At 40.2% G+C, this 21,568-nt stretch overlaps 1 protein-coding gene across 2 annotated transcripts in view; it reads right to left on the bottom strand.

Annotated features, from left to right (window-relative positions):
* The window catches only part of Fshr (follicle stimulating hormone receptor), a 200,379-nt gene extending 182,364 nt beyond the window's left edge, over positions 1-18,015 (bottom strand). For both annotated transcript variants that reach the window (XM_052184814.1, XM_052184813.1), the window contains exon 1: positions 17,864-18,015. In XM_052184814.1, coding sequence (XP_052040774.1) covers positions 17,864-18,015 — 152 coding nt within the window. The remainder of the gene's footprint in view (positions 1-17,863) is intronic.
* Between the last annotated feature and the right edge of the window lie 3,553 nt (positions 18,016-21,568).

The raw sequence follows: 21,568 nt of genomic DNA on the forward strand, positions 1-21,568 counted from the left end.
GTTTGGCTTTCTGTAACCCCCCCCCCCACACACACACCCTTTTTTGGGTTAGCAACATAGTAGTAGGATTGACCTTAGGTCTACTCCACGGTGAACTTTAAGAAAGCTATTAAAATAACAACAAAGGCTCTAATGGCAAAAAGTTAAGTGAGAAATATATCTTCAAAATGTATGGTAATTCAGCAAAACATACATAGACATACACACATGCATATGCAGATGCACACACAGTATTTGAATGAAGAACACTGCTCCCATCCACTTCCTACCTTAGAAATACAGGGAGCCAGTCTAGATCGCTTCCCTCTGTCTAACACCAAGCTGAAGTTGTCGAATATTAGCACTTCTCACAATGCTGCCAATCTCCTGTTACTGATAGTATTGGGGGCAACTTTTACTCAATTATAACTTGGGCATTGCCCAAGACTAGTGGGCCTTAAGTTTTGTCCTAGTCCATGGGGTAGTATTCCATGGTGGAAAAGTAAAAGAAATTAAATCTCAAGCCAGTATCTTCCTTACACTGTAGACCACTCAAGTGCCAGAATGGTAGAATCAGACAAAATTTCATTTATATCCATGCATTCTTTTGAAATTGTAATGTGGGGTGAAAGATTTTGTAGGCTATCCTATGCAAGTAAGACAGTTGGAAGGGGCCAATCTAGGTTCTAAGCAAACAACTCTTTCTGCCCTCTGAAGTGACTTCTTAGAAGGAATCTAACTTGAAAGAATTTGTTTGTAGAGAAACTCATTCCCCAGAGAATTGTTGGAAATATTCAGTCTGTCTACAATTAGTGAAGTTTATCAGCTTAAATGAACCTTTGAATTGAGTTCATGTGATTCTACCTACATGCAAGGTCAGAATAGAGAAACCTATAGACAGATAAGCCAGGCTAGTATATGCTGAATGTAGAGAAGTGTTGGTTGATAAGTATGATTTAGTGTGTAGAGAAGTATGTCACTGGTAATACTTGCCTGGGATGCTGGTAGTACTGGGATTGAGTTAAATGTTATTCTGTGTTAATTTCATCTGAGAACTTTCTTTCAAAAACTTATATAATGGAGACACAAAATGACAATGGAATGCTAATTGTCCACAATATCTGTAAGGTATTTCTTGATTTGAGGATGAAAGGGCTACAGGTTGTAGAAGGAGACTTTAGGGTGGAAAGACAGGTATGTTTTGTCCTCACTAAGTTTTACACAGAAGTTTGGGTATAGCAAACATAGAGGTTTTGGTTTTGGGAATAGAGGATTCACGTACAGGATGCCTGTAGTGACTTGCCTGACCTCAGATAAGTCATCTCATGGCATGGGGCTTTATTTTTTACTCTTCAAACAAAGAGAGGGAAGTTCCCATGCAGTATCATGTTCATCTAGTGGAAAACTCTCTAATTTGTGAAAGAAAGTGCATTTTCAAAAGAAAAGACTTGTCCCCATATAGAATTTAAAAGGGATTTTGGATGTTGGGTGTAGCAAATCCTATCATCCTGGTATTCAGGATTGTGGCAGGTTTGAGTCCAGCCTGTTCTATATTGAGAGTCCTAAGCAAGTATAGGGCAAAGAGATAGATAATGTCTTTTCTTTGTCTTAAGAAAGAAGTGAGACAATTTGAAGCACCCCTCCCCTTTAAAAAAAAAAGGTGAGGAAATAGGTTCCAGTACTTGCTTCGTATAGTGTGCATCACTTTTCATATCATTCTTCCTCCTTATAATCTTTTCCTTTGATCTTACAGTTTACCTTCTAATTTTAGGCCCTAAACACCCATGTGCAGGTGCATCCACACAAACACACTCACATGTGTGTATGTGCACACATATTTTTTCAAATGTTTTGTGACTAATTGTACATATTAACAAAATTTGTTGTGATATTTACACACAGGTGTGTGGTGTTCATTGATAAAATCCAACTTCCTTTATGTGGCATGATTGTCTCACATCCTTTCCATCTCTCTTTGAAGTTGATGTTTAACCTAGTATATAAGAAAGCAAAGCAATGGGTTCCATTATGGCACTTACGGACATAGGTTGCTCTTATCAGTCTCTGTTCCTTCTCCCCTGTTCTGTTTTATGAGCTCCTCGGCATGGTCTGCTTCCAGCTCTCCAGTAATGCTCCTATGTAACATATAGTCCATTATCCATTCTTGCTCTACCTTCCTCCTTAAGATCTTTTTTCTTCTGTCATGATTGCCTTTCTAGTGTTATGATCTATATCATATCTATCTGTCTGCCTATCATCTATCTATCTATCTATCTATCTATCTATCTATCTATCTATCTATTTATCTATCTATCTATCTACGTGCATATACATGTACATAAATGTATATGCATAAATTGAAGTCTAGGGTATGCACATAAGATTAAAATACTTTCTGACTCTTAGTTTGCTTAGCAGTATGATTTCCAATTCTATGCATTTCTCAACACATGATAATGTTTTTCTTTGTGAATGAATAAAATCCCACTGTGTAGATGTACCAATGTTTCTTTTAGCCATTTGTACGTGAATAAACATCTGGTCAGATGCCCCCTCTTGACTATTGTGAAGAGTAATGCAATAACTCAAATCTTTGTAAAAGGATCTTTTCAGGAGGAATCTGAGCTCTTTGGTATATTCCCAGATGGGAGAGGTGGTCTTCTCCGCTTAGTAATTGGAAAAAACTCCATACTGATTTCCAAAGTGGCTGCTATCAATTTACATTGCCACCTATGTACTATCTTTCTCATACCCTAATTTCTCAGAGGACATATGGAAGCTCATTTGGCCAATCATATTCTTGGTTAACTATATCACTATCACAGCTTCTTATTGGTTATCTGAGTTAGACTTTCTTTGAGAGTTCCTAGTTTATTATATGCATGTGAACACTTAGAAATGGAGGCATAGCATGCAGCATTCTCACCAACCTGATTTTAGAGAAACTTCAATGAATTTATTTTCTATGTAGTGTCTCTGGAAACTAGGGCTTTGAGGAGTACACCATTTGAAAAATCATGAATAGTTGAATTTTCATAGGTTATAATCATACATGACTATAATCTCAACACTTGGAAGGTTGAGACAGATGGATTGCTATATATTGGAGACCAGCATAGGTTATGTGGAAAATAACAGGTCAGCCAGTTTGGACATAGCAAGACTGTCTTAAAACAGATAAAAAGTTTGCGTGTTGAGTCTTATATGTTTTGTGTTTTTAGCGTGGGGAGAAAGCTTAACTGGTCAAATGTCTGCTGCATAGGCATGATGCTCTGAGTCCTGTCCCTAGAACGCATACATGGCCTGGGTTTAGAATCTGAGGACAGTGAAGGCAGACGTGGATGGGTCTTTGGGAATTAATGGCCTTTTATCCTAGACAAATCAACTGGCTGCAAAACAATGCAACTCTGTCTAAACAAATAAGTTGCACAGAATCCAAAGAATGGCACCCCGGGATGATCTCTGGTCTCCCTTCCCGTGGACACATCCATACATGTGTGCCTGTATGTGTACACACATTCAAGATGGCTTTATACTTTCATATTTAATCACAGAATCTTGGAAATTTTGGAAATCTTTAAGGTTCAAGGATTCATTAATGATGCTATTATGACAAATCATAGAGATGATATTTGGGTGCGACTGAACTTGATGCCTCTAAAATTGTGATTCCACATGTCTATGAGCTTATCATAAAGCTATAGCTTTACATCAGTCCAATGAGAAAACAGAGGTGCAATCTCCAAATCTAGAAGTAAGTCTTAGAAAGGAGGTTGTGAGGTCATGTCAGATCAATGTAAATTTCCCCTAAAAGCTGCAGTGTTGTATTACATTTATTTGTGTTCTGACCATTTAGAGAGCAGCTCCACTGACCATGAGTCTCCTCTAATGCTTTTCCTTCACCCTATGTTCATTTGCAGCAGAAATCTCTATTCCTTCAGAAGATCTACCTACCTAGGGCTTATTCATCTGTGATCTGAACTCAAAGGAAAGGTGTAAAGGCAGGAGGAACTTGCCAGTTGCACCCTCCACAGTTAGATATACTGCCCAAACAGCTCATTAATATTAAACAGCTACTAGTCATTTTTTTTTTTGCAGTTTATTGCTGGAAATGTCTATGGCATTTACCCTTCACTCCTTATTCTACGCATTCATGATAGAATAATTTTTCATTGAACTCTTCCTCTTTTTACTGGGTTATTACTGAGTATCCAACAGGGCTGGGTATAGTGGGACTCAATAAAGAGGTGCAGTGCCAACATTCAGAGAGATTACTGAATTCTGGGATCAGGACAAAATGCATACTTTGAATATAAGTAACTCCAGTCTTGAACATATATAAGTCCTCAAATAAAGAATTCAGACACTTCCTTTTTGGGTTCAGGAAAGAGGGAGGCCATTTATAGTTCTTTGATATTTTGAAATCTGCTGTATTCAGGATGTCAGTTTTGTTTGTGATACTAACAAGTGTGACATCTTTGGGCTATTTGTTTGATATCATTCCGTTCCCTTCCAAACCAGGGAAAGTGACAACATGGTGCAAGATACTGTTTGGAAAGACAGTGTTAGATGCGAACAGCTTAGCTGTCCAATTAGCTTGAGCACATACTGGTGGGATTTGGATCTTGTTTGGTTCTTTTCTTGCAGGAGCTTTTGACTCATTCATTCAATTTATGAACATATCATGCTTCTGTTCTATGACAGGGACTATCAAGCATGAAGAAATTATTGCCGTCACGTAACTTCAGTTATAGTTTCTAGAGGCAGGGTTAGTGGGAGACAAGAGGAACATGAAACACTTAAATTACAGTGAGTTTATGGAAAAATATGAAAATCACAGGCTAGACTAGCGTGAGATGCAACTGTGGTGGAGGATCAAGAAAGACACTTTGGGGCAGTGGTTCTAAACCTATGGGTCAGAACCCTTTGGGAGATAGAAGGACCTTTTTGTGAGGGCCACATATCAGATAGTTACACCATAATTCATAGCAGTAGGAAAAGTCTAGTTATGGAGTAGCACTGAAGTAATTTTATGGTTTGTGTCACCACTGTATGAGGAGCTGTATTAAAGGGTCACAGCATTAAAAAAGTTGAGAACCACTGCCTTAGGGGTGGCATATGGGTACATCTGGAAGATGAGAAATTGTCAAGAAGATCAGCAAAAGCATTCTAGACAGAGAGAAAGAGAAGGGAACGAGCTGAAGTGGAAACATTTGCACCCAGTGTATGTCTAGGCTGACTGGAATTTGGTGGTGATGGGAAAGTAGTGCATGATGGGTATTGTATTACTGAAGACAGAATCAGGCCAGGGGTTACTTTGTACTCAGGGAAAAGCATATGATCTCTACAAGAGAAAGAATTTTGTGTTCTTCCTCCTGTTGGTGCCCCAACAGGTACAATCATATCAGTCATAGTCAGATGTCATGAAATGTGGGCTGAATAAATCTCACTCTGAGGGAGACTCTAGAGCTTTTCTTACTGTCATGCTAGGGATGGATTCACTGGAACCAGAAAATGGAGACTTGTGGGGGTTTTTCCTGTAGCACTGATGAAAGAGATAACAGCTGGAGCTATGGTGGTGGTGTGGATATGGAGCCGTGGAGACCTCAGAGACACACTTCAGAGTCTAAATCTCTAGTACCAGGTGATGGGATGATTTGGGGGCTTGGACTCAGTGACACAGGGAGAGGTGGGCACCTTGCGTGAAGGAGGTTAATCGTACTTTTTTGTACTTGTTCATTTCGTGACTCCAAGGAGGGATCCAGGTAAAGATATCCAGGCTTTCATTGGGCATTCCATGACTGGGGCTCTGTGAAGCAGCTGAGGATGGCACAAAGTATGTATTATGTAACCCTACAGACTGGATGAATGACTGAATCTCTGACTATAGAGAATGCAGATCACAGCAGACTAAAGAATGTGTGTCCTAGTATCTGAGGTTGGGAAGCAGTGCAGAACTTGGAAGAGAAGATTAAAGTTTGGCCTGAGATGTCAGAGAAGCTCTAGCATGGAGTCAGAAGAAAGCAGTAGTGGGCAGGTGTTGGCCAGCTCTGTGGAGTCTTTCAAGGTGTTTTTGAGTTTGCCATTTGAGTTTGAAGGCAAATCTCTGATACTGGACTTTTTGTTTCTATTTGAAAATCACTGTATCAATAGTACTAAGAATAAAGAGTAATTTACCAGCCTTGTGACAAGAAGGATTTTCAATGCAAACATGAAAACAGAGCCAGATTGAGCCAACTGAATAATGAATCAGGATTCCTGTGTGGGGAGGAAATGTTAAACAAACAATTCCTCCCCTCCCCCCCCTCCGCATAAAACCTCACCGAGGAAATCATAAGGGGATATTTTTTAAAGTGTGAAGCTACAAGGTTGTAGGAAGAAGAGCAACCAAATATTTAGACTGTAAAGCTGTGAACAAGATGCAACGACCAATGACCAACACTGTGGTAGTGTTCTCGTTGGGCTGGCTAATTTGTAGAACCTCAGCTCACCCCAAGGTTGCACAGTCGGAGCAGAAACCCTCACATGATATTTGTTTTGATGCAGAGCCATTCTGACATCTCAGAGTCAGTGATCTCCTTCAGCAATGTGGTTGGTGGTGCCCAGTTCCCATCCTTTGGAGTATGGTGGCTCTGGGGAGAGGTTAGAACAAAGAGAGCTGGATAAAGGTTGGCAGAGTTTGTTTAAGATGCCGAGGATGGTGGTACACTTCTTTAATCGCAGCTTTCAGATTGCAGAGGCAGGAGGACACTGAGGTTGAGGTTTACATGTTCTACATAGAGAGTTCTAGGCCAGCCTGTGCTACATAGGGAGATCATGTCTCAAATCCCTTCTCATCAAAAATAAATAAATAAATAAATAAATGAATGAATAAATAAATAAATAAATAGGCAGCTAGACACATTGAGAGTTGTTAGGCAAGAGCCCTTACCCCACAAAACATCACAGATGCATTAATTCATGTATCATCTTTGTGTGTGTGTGTGTGCGTGTGTAGTACTGAGGACTGAACCAGGCTCTCCCAAATATTAAGCAAGTACTCTGCCATTGAGTTGTATAATGAAATTCTTCAGATTAGGAAAAAAGTGATACTGAATCTCTAAGTTACCCAGGCTGGCAATCCTGCCTCAGCCTCCCAAGTAGCTGAACTTAGGCCAGCAGCGCAGGTGCTGAAGATGCATTCTTCACAGATCATAAACAGAGTTTGTGGATTTATAGGTACTAGGTACCAGTTATGAATGCAGATGCTAAGTTATTTCTCCCAGAGCCCTTACTCATCCATCAGTGTGCCCGGATGCTGACAACAAAAGCTTTATCCTCCTGCAGGAGTCTGAAAGATTTTCTCCAGGGAGCATGACCTGCCTGAGTCCAGATCCAAGATTTGATGTTCCCTCGACTTAATGACCCAGCTGGGTCTTCTGCTGAGATTATTACAGTGTCCGCCACTGTTGTTATTTTCTCTTAGGAATCTTCCACAAGAGAGCTGCTCCCAAGAGTTGCTCTATGGCTTTCTATCTTACTATCAGAACTGTTTGTTCTTCTTCCACTTGTCTTGAGTGTTTGTTTGGGGGAATGACATGCCTTTCTAAGATTGTGTGTTCCTCTCGAAGGAATTTGGGCATTTCTCATGCTCAGGGGCGTGATAAGCAGTGTGGCTACTATAGGCAGGATTCCAGATGACCTCTCAGCTGTTTGTCACATACTCATATTTTTTGTTACTGTCTCAGTTTTATAACCTAAGCCAGCATTTCTTACTGCATGATTTTCCCCTTTTCCAGTATACATGAAGACAAATGTCACACTGCTTACCCACAAAGTATCTTCCTTCTCTAGTCTGAACCCAGTGTAGGCAGGTATATGGAAGTGGCAATGCCCAGAGCTGGCTGCGGATGGTTCATGCAGTGGGCTGAAAATGAAAAGTGATTGTCTTGTTTTGTATTTGATTTCTTCTTCTAGTTTAAGGCTAACATAGCCACACAAAAGAGTTTTCCTTAGGAAGAAAGAGAAATTCCTTAGGAGTTCAGGGCTTTGGGACCCTCTGCTTGTGTCCCTTTATATTTGAAGGTGTATTGCTTTTGGAGGCCCATGAACGTTGTGAGGCAAGTCACTGTTATTTCCAACTATGAAGATAATGTGTTAGCTCCTGCTGCTGCTGCTCCTGGTGCTGGTGGTGCCGGTGCTGCTGGTGGTGGTGGTGCTGCTGGTGGTGGTGGTGCTGCTGCTGGTGGTGCTGCTGCTGCTACTGGTGCTGCTGCTGCTGCTGGTGGTGGTGCTGCTGCTACTGCTGGTGGTGGTGCTGATGCTGGTGATGGTGCTGCTGGTGCTGGTGCTGCTACTGCGGGTGGTGGTGCTAGTGCTGCTGGTGGTGGTGGTGGTGATGGTGATGGTGATGGTAATGGTGATAGTATTGCTGGTGGTGGTGGTGGTGGTGGTGGTGGTGGTGTTAGCAGTCCTTCTAGTGGTGCTACTACCGTCCTGCTGCTGGTGATGGTTGGGTGGATTTGGCAAACGTAGCCCACTGATGGGCAAAATTTTTTGCAACAAATGCATGACAACATTTCGGAACACAGTAGCTTTGGTGAAAAGTAAATACAATAAAAATTTGGCGAAAGAAATACAATATCCCAGTCTTTCTTACTTGCTGCTCCTTCCAAGTTGTTTGTCAGTCTTTCACATCTAAGCTCAGAAGATCCAACCCTGTCATTTTCATAATTTGAAAACTTAAAGTGAAATGTGATTATATGAACATGTTCCATTAAGCCCTACCATTAATTTGCTGGTGTTAGTTATTATCTTTTATTTCTTGCCTATGTTGTTCTTATAAAATATAGTAAATAGTTTCCAGCCTTTTAAGCCACAGGCATTTGAGAAGTGGCCCTAGACAGCTCCTGAAATCCACCATAGGGTGATCAGCAAGAAAAATGTAGAAAGGCTGGTTTGTCTTCCTTAGCTTTATTTCAGTGCTAGGCAATATCCCTGTTCTCATTCAGTTCTACTGGTATCCTTTTCTTCTAGTTTTCATCATCTGTTCTTTATACTACATAAACAACATGCAATAAACCATCAAGTTGGTGGTCTTCACAAGGATTGTTCTTTAGGGAGTGGGTTGTTGTGGGTAGGAATAAGGAAAACTGAAGTTGTTGTTACTTGATGCTTATTTTGCAACTTCATAGGAGAAGGGACATTGCCGGTCCTTGGCAAGTATCTTGGACATATATAATCAATAAATTCTTGTAGTTCAAAGAACATGTTTTGAAAAAATGAGTCACTTCCCTGTGGTCTCAAAATGGAATATATTGGAGAAGAATAATATATTTAGATGAGAAAAAATATTCATGTTTAGGTAGGGAAATAGAAGATATATTTGGGAGGTAGGGATGAGAAAATAGTGTGTACCCAACAGAGTTGAGGTCAGAAAGGACGAGAGAGGCTGCAGGGATGTTGACTTGATGCCAGAATACATCTGGCTTTTTGTCCTGAATCTGAGACTTGTATCACAGAGGGTAATAAGTTGGGACAAAAGCTCAGCCCAGGGATCCAGGGTGGTGGTGGGGGGCAGAATGCTCAGAGGATAACTGACAGACTGAGGATGAGAGAAGAGGAAGCATGAGTATAGGCCACACCTTCTTCTAGGGGTAGGATCCTGTCTTTCTGAGACCAATCTCATATATTTTCATAGAGTGGAATGTTACTCCTGACCATTTGGAACTCCAGAATGTGACCCTCCGGTAGCAGGAGCCTCTCTTTCCTACTGCTGTCGTCGTCTAAGTGGGTTTCAAAGGGGCAGCACACTCAGCAACCTCTCGACTTTGTTTATTTAGGCACAATGTCACAGTTAGAGCTGAGAATCTTAGCAAATTCTTGTTCAAAATCTTTATCAACTTATAACAACACTCTAGGTGTCTGTAGACCTATAGATTCTCCATACTGCTTTTCACACAACAAAACTACATTAAGCCCAAGGGAATCCTCACATATTGAATACAGCAACTAGAATTATTATTCAACTGTTGGAATTTGAGGCCTAAGAAAATCCCATTGGTTTTTTCAAGTTTACCTGGATGGTATTCATAAAATGAAAGCACTTCAGAATGAAAAGAACCAGAATCCTTCTAGTTTCATCTTCCAGCAACCTACATAAGAATTTTCTCCCTGGTATCCTCAGTCAGTTGATTTTTCTATTTCATTGAGGCTTAATTGAGCTTATGGGGGGTCCTCTATTTTGTAGAGGTAGGTTTTCATCAAGTGGGGCATTATAGAGGTGTACATTTACTGCAATTGTTGAAACAGGACTTGGTGTAAAGGCTTTATGTTACTGTTTGATGAGAAAGATTTGAGAGGGAAAATGAACTCACACTACACCTAAGGCTAAAAAATTAATTGAGTTCAAGTCCATGGCTTGATTTCCATATATATATATTTGAAGAACTTCAGATCAGTGGCATATTCCATATAAAAGAACAAGGTGATGGCATGTCCAGGTCAGAGACAGAAAGCATGCTTTCAGATATTTCAGGGAGAGGTCAGAACAGAAACAAACATCCAAATCTCATTATAATCAGATCCTAGGCAATTAAAAATAATTACTCTCTTTCATGGTTGACCTTGTGGACATATATAAGCTAGAATCTAGTCTAAATAAAACTAAATTAGAGAGTCAAAATTTAACAGCTAAAAGAAAAAATATAATCCAATCAACTATAGTGATTGGATAATCCAATTAATTAGTTTGGAGAAGGATAATCAAAAGCCAAATGAATTTCTCATCTTCTGGCATGAAACGCCCCTTTTCTAAAATGCAGGTTTCTTCAGTGAGGAAGGGTAGCAGGGACCCCTAGGAACAGTAGTGGTATTTTATCATCATGTAGCAAGTGAAGTTCTGTACCATCAAGCCTCTATCCTTCAATTGCTGATAACGCCTCTGTAAATTATAGCTCTTAGACAATTCTCAGGGTAGAGTTCATCTTCTGCTTTTAAAGATTTTTTTCCCTTAAAATGTAATTTCTACTTGTTCAAGGTACTGTATTTCTTCTGTAGGGAATACAAATGTTTCTAGCAGCCCAATTAAATTCCAAATATTGACCATAGACAATTTTCAAAAAACTAGGTGCAGGGGTTATTTTTTAGGAGGAAGGATTATGTTGTATGCATAACATTAACACAGAACTGCTTGTTTCTTTCAAAGGAACATCTTAACAAGGCAAGGCAGTTGGCAAGTCTGCACTGTGCACCGTACAATGTGCACAGAGAGTACTCCACTTTTTGGTAATCAGACAGAGCTACAATTAAAGAACATCTAAGGGATAAGATTCCAGGTTTCAGATCTGGTCCTATTTGGCAAAATATATTTCTCTTTGAACATTTCTGTCAGGTTTAAAATGATTTTATTTAGGCAATTTCATCCATCTTTTTAATATTTATAAGTATAGAGAGGTAGACACAGTTAACTCAAGTCAAAAGAATTTAATGATATATCTAGTGTACAGAATATCAACTTTTAACTTAGATGACTTGTTTTGCTCTTTCTGAATAAATTAACAGATTCCAGAGTGATATATAGGCATTTTCTTTAAAATAAACACATAGAAAAGCAAGGAAAACAAGAACACTACCAAACACTGATGAGGTACACTGCAAGAGAGAATAATAATCATCTTTTATAAAAATCTTTTCTTCAATACTGAGTAGCAGAACAAATAAACAGATGTAATCCTGCCTGATTTATGAAATCATTTGTTCAACACATAATTGAAGACCCAGAATGTACATTGCATTGAACCAGATGCAATCAGTAGCACAGGGGAAATTTTCACTGCAGTTGGAGAAATAAGACACATATGAAAAATTAAACCCAAAGCAAGATTAAGTGTGAAATGAGCCACATCTTGGTTCAGATGAAGGCAACACTAAATAAAGACTGAGTAACCACAGATGATGTTGTGAAAGACACAAACTTCCAGTGTGATCATGTTAACTAGAGTACACAGCAAGAGGCCAAGAAAAACCTAAGGGCAACAGAAGCAAGAGTGTAGATAAAGACAGAGAGGTAGAGATGCAGTTTGAGAGAAACCTTCCAGCCTGTGAGTTCGCTCATCCACCAGAGGGTGAGGAGATGTACGCCATCAAGGAAAGCTATTGACCTATTGAATTGTCATAACATGGTGACAATGGCTTTTTACATAGGAAATGGACTGACAATAAGCAGGCAGATTTGGAGACAAAAGAGGAATTTAAGAGGAAGGGATAGGGGAAGAAACAGAAAAACCTTGGAGGGTTAGTCCTTCTGTCAGAGGACAAAAGTCATCACAATGGAAAGAGCATGTTGCTAGGAGCAGTAGGAAGATCGTTTGTAATTTGGAAACTTACATGATGGTACGAGCCTGTTTTTCTAGTCTTGTGTTAGAAGCTCCTTGGTGATAAGAATAGACACCATTAAATTGTCACTTTGTTGGCACAATACAATGAAAATCTATCCAAGAGGTATTGTTTAGTAGGACTGTCTCAGGAACCATGTTTCCTGCTTATGGTTGACAATAAGTAGGAATTCTTTCTGGCAGTGGGGCTTGAATAGACCAGCTTTTCCCAAAGTCTCTGTTTCTGGAATCTTAACACCCCAATCATGCTTCTAGGGAAAAGAGCACTCCAAAAGTATGTTTGAAACACCAAGAACTATTTTTCATGGAGATCATACTACTTGTGAGCATGGTGAATGTACATTGCAATCCCTCTTTGCACAGAACGCTGAAATAGACCTCAGAGTAAGGTTCTGCTAAACAAACTCTAAGCCAGAAAACTTCTCCCTAACTGAAAAATAACCTAGGGCTATGAGATGTGGAGAACCAGCTAAGCCAAGAAACCATACAAGGAATCTAAGGCCAAGAAAGAATAGAAATTTAGAAAGAATGAATTAGAAGTAAATGCTAGTCAAATGAGATTGCAATCATATATTCCCATATAAGGGAAGAGAGGGTTCAATACAGGCAGCCAGGAGCTGGGCTCAGCCTTCCCTAAACCAAGAATGATATCAGTGGAGTCTCTTTAACTATTACAGACTGTGCTAAGGAAAAGAATTGTATCCATAGTATCTTCTAGATTTAAAATTTGGAGCTGGAGTGAGTGTTTACTTTTTCTTTTTTCCAAGAATTTCAACTCCAATAAGAATGAAGAGTTATCAAAGACCTTTCTCGATCTGGTGGCTGCCTCCAGCTGAAGCAGATTGTAGGATAAGTCAAAAATCACAATTGCTTTTTTGATGATCTGAATGAACCTGCTTCCTCTGTGCTTGGCAAATACTGATCGCCAACAGGAATACAAGTTGTTTTGCTCTTTTGTTTGGGTTTTTGTTGTTGGTGGTGGCTTTTTTTCCCTCTGTGTATGAACGTTAAATGCTGCACCCAATGACATATAACAGCAGGGAGGCAACAGATGTTATAAAATCTATCAGTTTCCAAATCATTCTTATCTTTCTCAACTGATCTAATTTTTATGAGAGCCCTGTGCGCAAGAGTAGGTTTGTCTAATGTTTCACACGTACCAATACCACCACTATTAACAAGAGAAGCCCAGGAGACATTGTGCTAAGTTGGTTACTTGTTTAGCCTCCACAGCAATTCTGTGAGTTAGGCATGCACTGTCATTTCTATCATATAGCTGGGAGCACAGAGGACAGCCTAATGGCAGCAAGGCACTAACTCTGTCATTGTTGACTAGTCACAATCAGTTGAAAGCTGACAGTCACCCCTCCACCTGGGTGGCCCCAACTCTTGACCTGGCTTGGTGTTCTCACTGTGGTGCAATGCTTCAAGTTCCTAGACCCGACTCAAGTCACTCACATTCAATGTATTCTCTCACAAGGAAGCTTTAAGTGGAAGCAAGTGTAGACAGCAAACAAACTGGACTGGGCCAAATTGGCTGTCATCTATAACCAAAATAACATTTTTGTGATTGACTTTTTAAAGGCCATGAGCTTTAAATATTTTCTTTACCTCTTATTTTATTTATTATTTATCTATCAGGTTTGAAAAAAATCAAAAGATTTTGTATTATAAGATGATATAAAATTTAAATTTCAATGTACACAAATAACGTTTTTTAAGGACAATTTGATTCAGGTACTTGTTGTTAGTGTCTGCTTTTACACTACCATATATGAGTTGAACAGCTGGAAAGAGACTGATTGACTTCTAGTCCGGATTCTAAGAACAGCATATTGGCATTTTTCCACAGAAGAAGAACAGAACGTAGTCAGAAGGCATGCATTGCCCACAAGACGCAGAGAAGATACAAGCAGAGTTAAATTTGGTTTAGTTTTAGCTACATGGAACTCTTTCCTGAAACTGTCCAGTTTTCTATGCTTTTGAAAAGCAATAGCAGTGTCATGCTTGCACTTGTATTGTAGATTTTTAGTGAGGAACTATATACAAAGCATAAAGCATGCTGCACTAGCCATTTGGAAAGTAGGATCCACTTGTGTGTCAGTGTACTTCTGGTCCTTCTGCTGCTTACACCAGCATGGGCATATTCGAGGGCAAGAAATGCTCAGAATGCCCAAGACACAATTCAATTCACAGATCATATAATGGATCTCAAGAAGAAGGAACACCAAAGTGTGAATGCTTTAGTGTTTCTTAGAAGGGGGAACAAAATACTCATGGGAGGTAGGGGTGGGAGGACCTTGGGAGGAAGAGAGGTGAGGGAGGGAGAAAAGGGGGGTAGGATCAGGTACTCAAGGAGACTAGAATATATACAGGTGGTCAGGAATTTGAACAGAGTTGTATAGCAATGGCGGATGCGGAACTGGGAGTAACCACAAGCAAGTCCCAGATGCCAGGAAAGCAAGAGGCTCCTAGGACCCAACAGGATGTAATTAGCTAAAATGCCCTACAAGGGGAGGAAGAACCTGTAAAGACCACATCCAGAGTTAGGCAAAGCCCCCAGCTGGGAGATGGGGCCACCCACTAATCTCCAAATTTTTAACCCAGAATTGACCCTGTCTAAAGGAAACACAGGGACAAAGAGTGGAACAGAGACTGAAGGAAAGGCCATCCTGAGACTGCTCCACCTGGAAATCCATCCTATATACAGATACCAAACCCAGACACTATTGTAGATGCCAAGAAGTGCTTGCTGAGGGGAACCAGATATAGCTGTCTCCTGGGAGGCTCTTCCTGAGCCTGACAAATACAGAGGTGAATGCTCTCAGCCAACCATTGGACTGAGTACAGGATCCCCAATGGAGAACTTCGAGAAAGGACTGAGGGATTTGCAACCCATAGGAAGAACAACAGTATCAACCAACCAGGCCCCCCAAAGCTCCCAGGGATTAACTCACCAACCACAGAGTACACATAGAGGGACCCATGGTCCCAGCTGCTTATGTAGCAGAGGATGACCTTGTTGGGTATCAATGGGAGGAGAGGCCCTTGGTCCTGTGAAGGCTTGGGGAACACCAGGGCAGGGAGGCAGGAGTGGGTGGGTGGAGAAGCACCCTCATAGAAGCAGGGGGAGGAGGGATGGGATAGAGTTTCTGGGGGAAAACGGGGAAAGGGGATAACATAATTACCATAAAAAAAGGAAATGAAGAGAAACTGCTTAGAACTAGACAGGAAGGCTGGAGAAACAGGTACTTGGTTCTCCAAGCCTTGATGTTTGTACACGGTCGTAGTCAGTGAAGCTCAGCTAGTCAACACACCCTAACCTGACATGACCATCACTACGGTCATTACCCAAACCCAGGACACTGCAGGGTGCAGAGGCGCACCAGGCTGAGTCCTCAAATTTCCTTCCTTGGCAAAGCTCCACTTGACCCTAAGCCTATTCTTAAATGAAAGAAATAATAAACAACCACAATGCTTTCACACAAAATGTCTGTTCTTGGCATTCTATCTTCTCTTTTGTAATACACACACACACACACACACACACACATTCACACACACATCAAGTCATTATTCCACTTTATCTTCTTTTTCACAGCATACTGTGCCTGCACTTAGTAGAGTCTGATTAAGTCCTATGGGGAGGAGGAAATCTTCTTTACATAATCCCCAGAGCTTCCAAACAGCCACATTCATCCCTAGATGACAAGGCTTGTGTCAGGGAATGCCAAGTCAGCATCTATTTGTCTTTTGATTTCTATGCACTTTTCTTTATTGTGTATACATAATTAGAGTTATAGAATCAAGAGCACAGAATTTGTCTCTGCTGTTCTGTTTAAGGTTCTCTCAGTTTCTATAAAATCACAACAGGCCACGCTTGTTCCCTGGCTGTGAAATGCTCTTGCTCAGGGATGTGTTTCAGTCATTTATGTGTCAGTGTAAGAAAAGGAAGCCATCTTGGGTCTCATTATGTGCCACACAAACATTCCCCATCGCTCCTTTCCTTTGTCCCTTCTTTTTGTTCCCCTGATCTTTCCCTCCCACTTTTCTTGTTACCCAATGTTTTTTCTGCAGAATGGAAAAATTCCATCTTCTGAGGAAGAAATTACAGCCACTAGACAGCCAGGCGTGGAGGGCATCCAAGAAGATAGTGGGACGCTAGCTACTCAGCAATTAAATTTATAGGGGATATTTACTTCAAAACATGGACACCACTGTTTGGCCGACAGAGCCACATGGGAGGCAATAGAGGAGACCCAAAGAGAGGTGAATCAGTGCTGAGAGTAAGAGATCTATATCTATGGCACAGTCACCCAACCATGCATTAATACTGCTTTTGAGGTAGAAAACAGTGGCAGGGAGGGTACTGCCTAAAACACTCAAGTGCAGATAACTTGTGGGAGTTGAGGGTACACTGGCTTCCTTGTGTTTGGAGTGACCTCAGACACTAGACTGGGCTTGTGCACAGCACATTCTTCTGCATAATCTGGAAGAGCAGTCTCATCTGGGCAGTGTAGCCAAAATACAGAGCTGTGCAATGTTTTCCCTCTGTGGCACTCACTGCCTCTGCACAGTCACTGTTGACTTGAGAGGCCAACGGAGCATATTAAGTTCCACACATTCTCCTAAAGAGACAATCAGAGATTCAGTCATAGCTCCGAGTGAAAACCCGAGGTTGTTTACCCCCTGAATCATACCTGCACTTCTCATGGGAGTGCTACCTGAACAATCAAACAGCCCTGTGTCTGGGGCGGCAGGAGAGAACTTGCTGAGAGGGCAGGTCTCTGTGTCATATACTCCGGATCCCTTTCAACACACTGTGAGAGTTTGGAAATTTCTTGAGTGTGTGGCCACTGGATTCGAAATTGCAAAGCGAAGAGATGGGGTGAGGTATGTCCCAGCTCTTGCCCGATTCTAGGAGAATGCACACTTCCTGTTTAAATAGTTGAGGAAAATCTAAAGTTGGCATCACTTTCCCTGCTATGTTTTCTCCCGCTTAGCCATGCTACCCCGATCACACTCTTTCCCCTCTCCTAAGGCCCGCTTTTCCTGATTAAGAAGAACCCCAGAACCCAGAACTAGCTGCTGCTGTTTGCAAAGCCACAGATATTCTCCGTGAGATCCAGTGTGTATAGCTGGCCTCAGGCAACACTTCCTGCTTCCAGGTGTAGGTCTCCTAAGTTTTCTACTTTGCTTTCCCTTTTATTTTTCCTGCTTCTTTAGGGGGTGTGGACCCCTAGAGTAAATGTATCCTCTAAACTACTTCCTCCCCCTTTCCCTTTCAAGTTTCCACCCTGGTATTCCCTGACAAATAGCATTATAAACTTTCACCAACTCGCCCTGGAAAGCCACAGGACAGAAGTGTCTGTCTGGGGGAGTATGTTCTATTGTAGCCTTTGGTCAGGCCAGAAATATTTCAGCCCAGCAGATATCAGTCTAATAGGAAAATAATAATAGTACTCAATGCTCAAATGGGAGCCACACAGCTGTCCCGCGATTATACTCACAGTTCAATGGCGTTCCGGGGGAGGTCGGGCGGAATCTCGGTCACCTTGCTATCTTGGCAGAGGAAGACCCTGTTAGAGCAATAACACAGCCAGTGATGACATCCAGATCCCGATCCCAAGAATGCCAGTAAGGAGACCAGGAGCAAGGCCATGCTTATTTATCCATCCACCTGCTTTCTTGCTCCAGCAGCGAAAACCTCCACAGATTCCCCAGGCTCCTCCACACACTGTCCGGATAAGAGAGAGCTGCTTGGAGAACGGGTAAAGTCACATGACCCACCAAGAGATGCTTTCTTTTTTTTGTCGCTTCCAGGCAAGTAAAACTAATGTGTCAGTAGTGATTATATGTATAATATATGATTGATATGTGATTAATATTTGTCAATAAGCATCTGCCTTATCCTTCAAGGTCTCTATTTTCTATTCCTTGACACCAAAATGACAACAAATAGAAACTTGGTGCATATTTGGAGATATCAGTCTAATTGACTGATATCAGCAGATTCACATAATTTACTGCTCGGGGTCTCTACTGTTCACCACTCACTTCTCCTCAGTGACATTATTGACCCCCCCCCCAAACACATCTATATGACACATCTCTAATGTACTGACATGAAGGGAACAAAATTTACCTTTAGTATTTTGCGTTGCTGTTTTCCTGTGACCCATCTGACATAAACTATATATATCTGGGCTATAGTCACCCTGCGATTAACAGCATAAGCTAGTGTTAACACTAGGCCTCTGTGGGTGGGAGGTGCCTGTGATAGGCTTCTCTGTGGAGACAATTCACTTGTGTGACCTCAGGCATGGGCTGCTTCTGGTCACAGTGTTCACCAGGCAGGCATAGTCTTTGTGGCATCTCCTGTCTTTCCTTTCTAACTCTGAGAACTGTACTTCCTTCTGATTTCAAGAGTTAGCATAAATAAACTTATCATGTCTATATTTTTTATTTTACAGGTTTCCTGTGAGAGACACCCTAGGTATTTGTAGTGGCATTTTTAAGCTTAGTAATAAAGGGTTTCAAGAATATTTAACAAAAGTGACAGGGCTTTCTTCTTTCAACCCAGAGTCTGTGAACACTAAAAGCTTACACATCTTTAAGATCATGTCTACAACTTACCACCTGCTGAGACTACCTTCAGTACCATCTTTGCATACAGCAAACACCATCTCATGAAAATTGTTATACACACGCACAGGCACACACACACATACATGGACAGGCACGTGCGTGCATGCGTGTGCGCGCGCACACACACACACACACACACACACACAGAGACCTTCTTTCTACTTTCCCTTTCCTATCCAATGAAAAAATGAGTTGTAATGAAAGGATTAGATCATTTTGAGGAAAACAGAGACAAGTAATTTGAAAGGATGGGTGTGGTCTGGCTTCCAGTTGATTGACTCAAATTTTGCTCTGGGATGTTGTGGCCCTATTAAATATGAACACATTACTAGTAACAAGTTGACTGAGAAGAACAGTTAAAGGAATTCACTCAACAACTCATCCAATGAATTAGTATCTTTCAGGTGTAAAAGTCAGTTCATTCAATTATGTCTTGGGTTTATTTTAAAATATGTCTGAATAACTTCAGTGACAAGAAACTCTATCTGCTACACCTCACATATCCAGTTGACATAGATTTTTATAGATGTCCAGCTATCACTAAATCAGTCTTTGTAAAATGAATTAAAATATTTTTAAAATTGAGATTTGGTTTTAAATTTTATAGTCACAATGTAAAACTAATATACATTATATAAATAATTTATTAAGCTCGACAATAAACAGTGTGTGGTAAAGTCACAGGAAGTGACAAATTTTACTGCATTTAGTTCATGGAACCTTTCTTGTCAGTTCTTTACAACTTAGTGCACAGAGGTGTTGTTAATCTGAATTTTGTGCTTGTCATTTATTTTATTTATAAAAGTTAATGTCACTAAAGGTCTGTCATTTAACTTTTACTGTTTTGGGATTTATAGGACCTCTGTGAGCAGTTTTGTGTTATGTGTCATTTTACACTGACTTCACATTCCAGATCAGCTGTGTAGTTAGGTAGGTTTCAAGTCAGAAAATAGACTTACATTTTTTCTAGTAAGTTTCTTAATTTTCCTCTATAATATTTAACTTCCATTTTATTTGGTTTCAATAATTGTGATTGATGTAAGAAACTCAGCTTCAGTTTTAATTTAATAGCATAATAATATTTGATGGAATAGTGTTTCATCACACAAATCAACAACAGTGCTAAGAATATTTATTGAATATATTATTTTCTAATTGATAAAGCTATTTTTATGTTTGAAGTGACTTTTGTGTGTGTTTCTGTCTAAGCTTTTTATTATTCCCTTGTCTATACTATATCTATCTATACTGCTAAAATAAGCATTCTACAATGTCTTAATTACTGAAAATTCAAAGTAAAATTTAATAAATCTTAAAAAATACTTCTCAAGTACTATATTGAAAAGATATGGAGAGAGAGGACAGCCTTGTCTAGTCCCTGATTTTAGCGGGATTGCTTCAAGTTTCTCTCCATTTAGTTTGATGTTGGCTACTGGTTTGCTGTATATCGCTTTAACGATGTTTAGGTATGGGCCTTGAATTCCTGTTCTTTCCAAGACTTTTAGCATGAAAGGATGCTGAATTTTGTCAAATACTTTTTCTGCATCTAATGAGATGATCATATGTATTTTTTTCATTGAGTTTGTTTGTGTAGTGGATTGCATTGATGGATTTCCTTATATTAAACCATTTGTGCATCCCTGGGATGAAGCCTACTTGATCATGGTGGATGATCGTTTTGATGTGTTCTTGGATTCGGTTGGCAAGAATTTTATTAAGTATTTTTGCATCAATATTCATAAGGGAAATTGGCCTGAAATTCTCTTTCTTTGTTGGATCTTTGTGTGGTTTTGGTATCAGAGTAATTGTGGCTTCATAGAATGAGTTGGGTAGAGCTCCTTCTGTTTCTATTTTGTGGAATAGTTTGAAGAGTATTTATTGGTGTTAGGTCTTCTATGAAGGTCTGATAGAATTCTGCATTGAATTCTGGTCCTGTGCTTGTTTTGGTTGGGAGACTTTCTATGACCCTTTTTATTTCTTCAGGTATTATGGGACTGTTTACATGATTTATTTGATCCTGATTTAGTTTTGGTGTCTGATATCTGTCTAGGAAACTGTCCATTTCCTCCAGATTCTCCAGTTGTGTTGAGAATAGGCTTTTGTAGTAGTATCTAATGATTTTTTGAATTTCCTCAGTTTCTGTTGTTAAATCTCCCTTTTCATTTCTAAGTTTGTTCATCTGTATACTGTCTCTGTGCCCTTTGGTTAGTCTGGCTAAGGGTTTATCTATCTTGTGATTTTCTCAAAGAACCAGCTCCTGGTTTTGTTGATTCTTTGTATGGTTCTCTTTGTTTCTACTTGATTAATTTCGGCCCTGAGTTTGATGATTTCCTGCCTTCTACTCCTCCTGGGTAAAATAGCTTCTTTTTGTTCCAGGGCTTTCAGGTGTGTTGTTAAGCTGTTAGTGTATGCTCTCTCCATTTTCTTTTTGGAGGCACTCAGGGCTATGACTTTTCCTCTTAGTACTGCTTTCATTGTGTCCCATAAATTTGGGTATGTAGTGTCTTCATTTTCATTAAATTCTAAAAAGTTTTTAATTTCTTTATTTCTTCCTTGACCAAGGTATC

The sequence above is a fragment of the Apodemus sylvaticus genome, chromosome 6 (assembly GCF_947179515.1).
Source record: "Apodemus sylvaticus chromosome 6, mApoSyl1.1, whole genome shotgun sequence".
NCBI lineage: Eukaryota > Metazoa > Chordata > Mammalia > Rodentia > Muridae > Apodemus > Apodemus sylvaticus.